The 8589-nt window shown below is 48.5% G+C and overlaps 1 protein-coding gene across 1 annotated transcript; it reads left to right on the top strand.

Moving 5' to 3' along the window:
• Positions 1-5280: 5280 nt before the first annotated feature.
• LOC123404041 (receptor-like protein 30) lies at positions 5281-8016 on the top strand. Its single transcript, XM_045097952.1, has one exon. The coding sequence runs from the start codon at positions 5281-5283 to the stop codon at positions 7885-7887; it is 2607 nt and encodes an 868-aa protein (XP_044953887.1). The 3' UTR covers positions 7888-8016.
• Positions 8017-8589: the final 573 nt, after the last annotated feature.

The following is an 8589-nucleotide window of genomic DNA, read 5'->3' as shown; positions in this document are numbered from 1 at the left end:
TTCCTACGCGCACGAAGATCTATCATGGTGATGTCCATCTACGAGAGGGCATGAATGATCTACGTACCCTTGTAGACCGTACAGCAGAAGCGTTAGTGAACGCGGTTGATGTAGTGGAACGTCCTCACGTCCCTCGATCCGCCCCGCGAGAAATCCCGCGATCAGTCCCACGAACTAGTACCAAACGGACGGCACCTCCGCGTTCAGCACACGTACAGCTCGACGATGATCTCGGCCTTCTTGATCCAGCAAGAGAGACGGAGAGGTAGAAGAGTTCTCCGGCAGTGTGACGGCGCTCCGAAGGTTGGTGATGACCTTGTCTCAGCAGGGCTCCGCCCGAGCTCCGCAGAAATGCGATCTAGAGGAAAAACCGTAGAGGTATGTGGTCGGGCTGCCGTGGAAAAGTCATCTCAAATCAGCCCTAAAACCTCCGTATATATAGGTGGGAGGGAGGGGACCTTGCCTTGGGGCTCAAGGAGTCCCAAGGGGGTCGGCCGAGCCAAGGGGGGAAGGCTCCCCCCCCCCCAAACCGAGTTGGACTTGGTTTGGTGGGTGGGAGTCCTTCCTTCCCTTCCCACCTCCTCCTTTTTTTTTCTTTTCTCTTTGATTTTCTTTCCTAGGCGCATAGGGCCCTTTTGGGCTGTCCCACCAGCCTACTAAGGGCTGGTGCGCCATCCTCAAGGCCTATGGGCTTCCCCGGGGTGGGTTGCTCCCCCCCGGTGAACTCCCGGAACCCATTCGTCATTCCCGGTACATTCCCGGTAACTCCGAAAACCTTCCGGTAATCAAATGAGGTCATCCTATATATCAATCTTCGTTTCCGGACCATTCCAGAAACCCTCGTGACGTCCGTGATCTCATCCGGGAATCCGAACAACATTCGGTAACCAACCATATAACTCAAATACGCATAAAACAACGTCGAACCTTAAGTGTGCAGACCCTGCGGGTTCGAGAACTATGTAGACATGACCCGAGAGACTCCTCGTTCAATATCCAATAGCGGGACCTAGATGCCTATATTGGATCCTACATATTCTGCGAAGATCTTATCGTTTGAACCTCAGTGCCAAGGATTCATATAATCCCGTATGTCATTCCCTTTGTCCTTCGGTATGTTACTTGCCCGAGATTCGATCGTTAGTATCCGCATACCTATTTCAATCTCGTTTACCGGCAAGTCTCTTTACTCGTTCCGTAATACAAGATCCCGCAACTTACACTAAGTTACATTGCTTGCAAGGCTTGTGTGTGATGTTGTATTACCGAGTGGGCCCCGAGATACCTCTCCGTCACACGGAGTGACAAATCCCAGTCTTGATCCATACTAACTCAACTAACACCTTCGGAGATACCTGTAGAGCATCTTTATAGTCACCCAGTTACGTTGCGACGTTTGACACACACAAAGCATTCCTCCGGTGTCAGTGACTTATATGATCTCATGGTCATAGGAACAAATACTTGACACGCAGAAAACAGTAGCAACAAAATGACACGATCAACATGCTACGTCTATTAGTTTGGGTCTAGTCCATCACGTGATTCTCCTAATGACGTGATCCAGTTATCAAGCAACAACACCTTGTTCATAATCAGAAGACACTGACTATCTTTGATCAACTGGCTAGCCAACTAGAGGCTTGCTAGGGACGGTGTTTTGTCTATCTATCCACACATGTAAATGAGTCTTCATTCAATACAATTATAGCATGGATAATAAACGATTATCTTGATACAGGAATTATAATAATAACTATATTTATTATTGCCTCTAGGGCATAATTCCAACATGTCGCTCACCTGATTCGGTGGAGGATGATCCGCGCTGTAAGGCCTCACTCGCCGGGATCCTTTGGGATTCTCGCACGGGCCCGTGATTTGGAGCACCCACGAGGTCACCCTCTCCTCAGTCACGGCCACCACGTTGGTCCGAGTGGTGTCCTCGGGGCCTGTGTAATGCCACATGGCATGGTCACGAGCCTGCAGAGGTTGGATCCGCCGACCAAGGAAGACCTCCAGCAGGTCTATGCCGGTGACCCCCCTCCTGACGACGTCCACGAGTGCCTCAACCAAGGGCTGGATGTCGTTCTTCTCCGCCTTCGAGAGCGCGAGCTGCTTGGGCGGGGCGGGCCGATCTAAACTAAAAGGAGGCAGCCCAGTCGACGCATTCGGACAGGCAATATCCTGGCAGTAGAACCACGTCGACTGCCAGTTCCTGACCGACTCGCTTAACTGAAGAGCAGGATAACTACTCCGACTCTTTTTCTGGAATCCTAAACCCCCGCAGAGCTGGAGGAGATGCGTCTTATCATCCGACTGGCTAAGTCGTTTGATGGTCTGGGATCGGGCGGAAAAGATGTGTTTGAACAAACCCCAATGGGGAGGGCAGCCGATGAAACACTCGCATAAAACTATGAAGGCAGAAAGATGAGCGATGGCATTCGGAGGAAAATGATGAAGTTGGGCCCCGAAGTGGTTCATGATGCCCTTGAAGAAAGGATGCGGGGGCAAAGAAAAACCTCGGTGGACGTGGCTTAGCAGCAGGACGCGCTCTCCCTCCCGAGGCGCTGGCTCGACCTCGTTCTCCGCCGACAGCCTCCAGGACTTGTGCATGAGCATCCCGTGCTCCACCAGCTGCAGCAGATCCCCCTCCGTCACCGTGGAGGGGAGGAAATTGCCCTGGATCCATCCCGCCGGCAGCGGCCGCTGCCGTCGCTGAGCAGGCGCCGCCGTCTTCCCCTTCTTCTTCCTGGCCTCCATTTTGCTGGTCTGGCCCTTGGTCATGGCGGCGGCTGCGAGCACTTGGGAGGAAGGGGAAGGGAGGAGTGTAGGAGCGCTAGAGGTGGCGAGAAGGGCGGAGCAGGCGAGAGCGAGGGATTCGGCGAGCGTAACGGAGAAGCCTCGCCGCCTGAGATTTAAATAGGGTTCCGACTGGGTCGCTGCAGGTGGCCCCGAAACTTTATCCTCCCGACCCACCGCGGCGATATTAGTGGAGAGGTTGAAGGTGCGAGAATCGAGGCGTCAGGCGCTACTCGAGCGCGCTGGCATCATCCCCGCTGAGCGCGCGGAAACCGAAATTTGAGGATCCCGGAAAATCCGCTGCTATCAGTTGACCGGTCGCGTCAAAAGATGCCGCCGAAGCACTCGGCACCCGACAGTCTGTTTCGCGAGTACTTCCACTCGGATCGTCGATCAGAAAGGTCAAAATGGACCGAGGCAAACAACGCCCAAGTCGAGTCTGTTCCAGTCGGATTCAACTTCAAACATCGCTTCGCCGTTCCAACCCCAATCCATTCAGGGACTAATGATGGGGTTATAGTCCTAGGGTAGGGTCATAGGCCTGCCCTATAGGTCCTACCCAGGGACTACCCCTCGCAGAGGACAAGACCCTTAGTCAACTCCGACTGAGTTAAGGAATCCCTGTCATCCAGTCGGTAATATACCCTCGATCCTCCAGTCGGTGACTAGCATTCGGAGCATATCTAGCCAACCGACTGTATACCACTCGGTACATCGTAACCCCCCTGGAAGGGAATGGTCGTACGTTTCCGTGTGCATTTATTAGCATTTAGGGCATACGTTACCTGTAACGTACGCATTCAATCCCCACTACTCCACCCCTGTACCGGAACCGTTGTGGAGGGCAGCGCACTCTATATAAGCCACCCTCCTCCACTGGTAGAGGGGTTAGCAAATCATTGTATTCCATATTCCACTCGACAACAAGCTCCGAGAGCACTGAGACGTAGGGCTGTTACCTCCACCGCAGAGGGGTCTGAACTCATACAACCTCGCCGTAGCTAGGACTCTGCCCATCTCATTCGTACCCTACACATCTACTGTCAGGTTTATATCCACGACACCCTCCATCATGGCCACCTCGTCGGGATCATCGAGCCAAGGAGAAGGTATCCCTCCTCCTTCCATCTCTTTCTTTCTCTCTCTCTCTCTCTCTCTCTCTCTCAAATGCCTAGACAGATGCCAAGCAAAGATAGATACATGGTGGTTTCTACCATTTAGATCTAGCCTAGATGATCCGTAGAATCTATCACGAGTATATCTTGTGGAAGAAGGATGAGGCATATTTCAAGCTCTCAGACATCATGGAGTCTCGAATTGTTGGTACGGCAAGGCAGGCAATCTAATTTTTTGCACGAATGATATATTCTTCTATGTTCAGGCATATAAAAACTAAGCACACTTGCCCCTTTTTGATTGTGATCAGGTATGTGACCCGACGCTGGTGTGATCCGGTTCTTGATATGGAGCGGACTTTATTTCAACCGTGTGTAGATCGGTTACCTATTCATGCACTGATGCGGAAGACAATTTTCGGTAAGCGTTGGAGATGTCTTAAGGGCATCTCCAATAGCTATAAGATAGTTGTTGGTAAACTTTACCACCTAGGATTTATGATGATGTGACAACAAATAAATAAAGAGAGACATGAAAGTTGTATGTAGATTAACCAACAACTCTTGTACAAGCTCCAAAGTTAAATAGAGAGCAATTGCGTTTATTTCCTTTTCTCCTATTGGATAATTTAGATGCAATCATTGAAGTAGTTGTATGACCCCTTGTTTATTAATGACATGAACAATTTTACCAACAATACTACTTACAAATTATTGGAGATGCCATAAGGAGGATTTTAATCATGATCATGACAGCTCACTTTTTATATTTTTTATTTCGCTTATTCTTGTTCCCTTGAGATGGCAAAATTTTGTTTTTCTCGTGACAATGTTTTTTGCAGAAGGCAGGTAACATTCTTGTGTGCGCTTTCTAAAAGAAATCACTTTTGGCCTAATTCTTCTGTGCGCTTTCTAAAAGAAATAAATTTTGGCCTAATTCTTCTGTGCGCTTTCTAACACTATTTCAAAGGTGATGGCTTAATTCAATAATCCTAGACCTACGGGTCCTTTACAGAGTCATTACGGACCCTTCTTAAATAATCTCAGCCCTCCCTGATTTTCCATCACCTGTTGCCCGCCTCACTCTCCTTTTCTCCAATCATCTGTTGCCGTGTCATCATGTAAACAAAATCAGTCCATAATTACCTGTATGTGTAGCATTACTGGGCTTAATTTCCACACAGATATTTGCTCTCTCAAGTGCCTCAGTCACGTACGACTCAGGCAGGACAAGCAGACGACTGACTACACGTCTCTCGTCTACACGTCTCTCGTCTACACGTCTCACAAACGACTCCACATTCTAAACGAGCAGCCTGTAGCCTGTTCCTGAAGCCTGTAGCAATAGCGCTGCACTCTCGCCATGCATCGCTCGGTTGCCAAGCTGCTCGCCTTGCTCCTCGCCATGGTCATCTTCTCCGTCGCCGCCCATGCCCGGCAGCTCCAGCGAGCCCATGCGGCTGGCGCAAGCTGCTTGCCGCACGAGAGGGACGCACTGCTGGCGCTCAAACAAGCCATCAACACCGACCCCTACGACAACGTCCTCGCCTCGTGGCAAAGACGGCACAAACATTGTTGCCGGTGGTGGGGCGTCACCTGCAGCAAGGAAACCGGCCATGTGATCGAGCTTGACTTTGGTGGCACCGGTTTGGACGGCAAGATAAGTCCTTCCCTGCTTTCTCTCGAGCATCTGGAATACCTAAAACTCTACGCAACCAACCTACTTGGACCAGACGGTACTTCTCTCTTCCCAGAATTCTTGTGTTCTTTAAGCAACTTGAGGCATCTCGATCTCTCATACACACAATTCTCTGGTAGATTGCCTACTCAGCTTGCCAACCTTTCAAATTTGGAGTACCTAGATCTCTCATACACACAATTCTCTGGTAGATTGCCTGCTCAGCTTGCCAATCTTTCAAATTTGGAGTACCTCGACCTCTCCTACACTAGCATGTCGGTTATACTGCCGCCTCAGCTCGGAAACCTTTCAAACTTGCGACACCTTGGCCTCGGTTTCATGCAAGATATACACGCATCAGATATCTCGTGGTTAACTCATTTCCATTTCCTGGAATATCTTGATATGAGTGATATAAATCTTAGCAGCGCGGATGTGTTTCTCGCGGCCAACAAAATCCCATCTCTGAAGGTCCTTATTCTTATCAATTGCTCAATTCCAAATGCAAACCAGTCGCTTACGCACGTAAACCTCACAAAGCTAGAGGAGCTTGATCTCTCCAGAAACTATTTGGGCCACCAAATTGAAACATGCTGGTTCTGGAACCTAACAAGCCTCAAGAAACTAGGACTCGATTCAACGGCTCTTTATGGTCCATTCCCTGATGCGCTAGGAGGTATGATTTCCCTCCAGCGGCTCGCATTTCGCAACAACGGTAATTCAGCCACAATGACGGTGGACTTGAAAAACCTATGTGATTTAGAGTTCCTAGTCCTCGATGGGAGTCTTGCGTTTGCAAACCTGACAGAATTCGTGAGGAAATTGCCACAATGTGCGTCCAGCAAATTGTGGCACTTGAGCTCGAATCACAACAATATGTCAGGAATGCTGCCAGATAGTGTGGGGCTCTTCACCGGCTTGGAGTACCTTTCCCTTTATAATAACAGTATCACCGGAGTTATACCAACTGGGTTAGTGAACTGTTCTAGTTTGGACATAGTCATTCTCCGATTGAACCAGCTAAGTGGGCAGGTACCCACATTGCCAAGAAGCCTCGCCGAAGTGGACTTATCCATGAACAGCTTGTCAGGACCTTTGCCATCAGATTTTGGAGCTCCAGATCTTTCTGTACTAAGTCTATCCTCCAACTACATCACTGGTCACATTCCTAGACCTATTTGCAAGTTGCGACACCTGTATTTCTTGGATTTGTCCCAGAATAGATTTGTGGGAGAATTTCCCAGGTGTTCTTCAATGTCAGGCTTACAATTCCTATACTTAAGTAATAATAACTTCTCCGGAAATTTCCCGGCATTGCTCCAAAACTGTTCAGAATTGACTTTCCTTGATCTTGCAATGAACAAGTTCGGTGGAGCATTACCAGTATGGATCGGGGACCTAGTGAACTTGCGGTTTCTGCAGCTAAACCATAACATGTTCAATGGAGATATTCCAGCTAGCATTACAAGTCTTGTACTACTTCAACAATTCAGTTTAGCGAGCAACAATATATCCGGATCAATTCCATCATCCTTGTCAAAATTAAGAGCTATGACCCTGAAACATCTGCGAAGACTTGACTCACGGTGGTCTGAAAGCAGTATAATTCTGCAGCTTCCCGTGGATATTTTGTCTGTGGCGATGAAGCAGCAAGAACTTAAGTTTAGTGGTGATGCAGTTATCAACATGGTCAGCATTGATTTTTCGCTCAACCAATTGACCGGGGAAATTCCAGATGAGATAACTTCTCTGAACGGACTGTTGAGTTTGAATTTATCATTGAATCACCTGAGCAATAAAATTCCTGTGAAGATTGGGGATATGAAATCACTGGAATCACTCGACTTGTCAAGAAACAATATCTCCGGTGAAATCCCAACGAGCCTCTCAGATTTGACATTTCTAAGCTCCTTAGACTTGTCATACAACAATCTTGCAGGAAGAATTCCAGCAGGCAGTCAACTAGATACTCTGTACGCAGAAGATCCGTCCATGTATGATGGCAACAGTCGCCTTTGCGGGCGTCCTCTTCACAGGAATTGCTCAGGCAACAGTCCACCGGGGTATGGGAATCAGCAGAGAGGTGAAAATGCTTATGACCCAGTGATGTTCTTCTACATTGGGATAGCGTCTGGCTTTGTGGTCGGACTCTGGCTTGTGTTCTGTGCTTTCCTATTCAAAAGGGCGTGGAGATATGCCTACTTTCGCCTCATCGACGAGCTATGTGACAAGGTGTACATGTTTGTTGTTGTTACTTGCGGCCGGATAAACACAAAGGCGATTGCAGGTTGAGTGATGTGCTAAATCGAATAATGCCGGCGGCACTCTGCTCCATGAATAAATAACGGTGAAGAAGTATTTAGCAGCTTGTACAAGTACGTATTTGTCTATCTTGTGATATGAAGTTTTTCTGATGCATGTAACTCTCATTGGTTTGTATTTGTCATGATGAACCCGGCACGTCTTTTTAGTTTCTAGCTCTGTTTCGATTCATGTCGACGGTTGATGATTTGTAATCTGAACTGCACTAGCAGAGTGGCTTGTACAATTTTCCGCATCTTAATATATTGTATTTGTGCGCATTAAGCATACGAGTTTTCCGGTTATTTTGCTAATTCTTAGCTGGTTAATTTTAATATATCTCAATCGTCTTAAAAGATTCATTATAAAATGTTGTTTGGAAGTGTACAACTTTAGCAAAAACAAACTTGTTTGTTTCAAGCGACTGTCTAATCTTACATAGGATGTGTATAGGAAAGCGCTTACCCACGAGTAAACAGAGGTGACGACTTGTGTATCTTGTATCGCGATGTCTCCAGAAGCACGAAGCACCACCGCAATGAGGCTTTCCCTGTCTCGAACCCTGAGGGCATATCCGGGCGGTGCTGGTTGCCGGTGACAGGTCCCACTCCCACACGAGAAGAAGCCGGAGACGTAGGCGAGGCTGCGGGGGGGGGGGGGGGGGGGGGGGGGGTGAGGATGGCTGCGGGGGAG

This window comes from Hordeum vulgare, chromosome 6H, assembly GCF_904849725.1.
Source record: "Hordeum vulgare subsp. vulgare chromosome 6H, MorexV3_pseudomolecules_assembly, whole genome shotgun sequence".
Lineage (NCBI taxonomy): Eukaryota > Viridiplantae > Streptophyta > Magnoliopsida > Poales > Poaceae > Hordeum > Hordeum vulgare.
The sequence above is the reverse complement of the archived record's forward strand: the minus strand, read 5'-3'. Positions and strand labels throughout refer to the sequence as shown.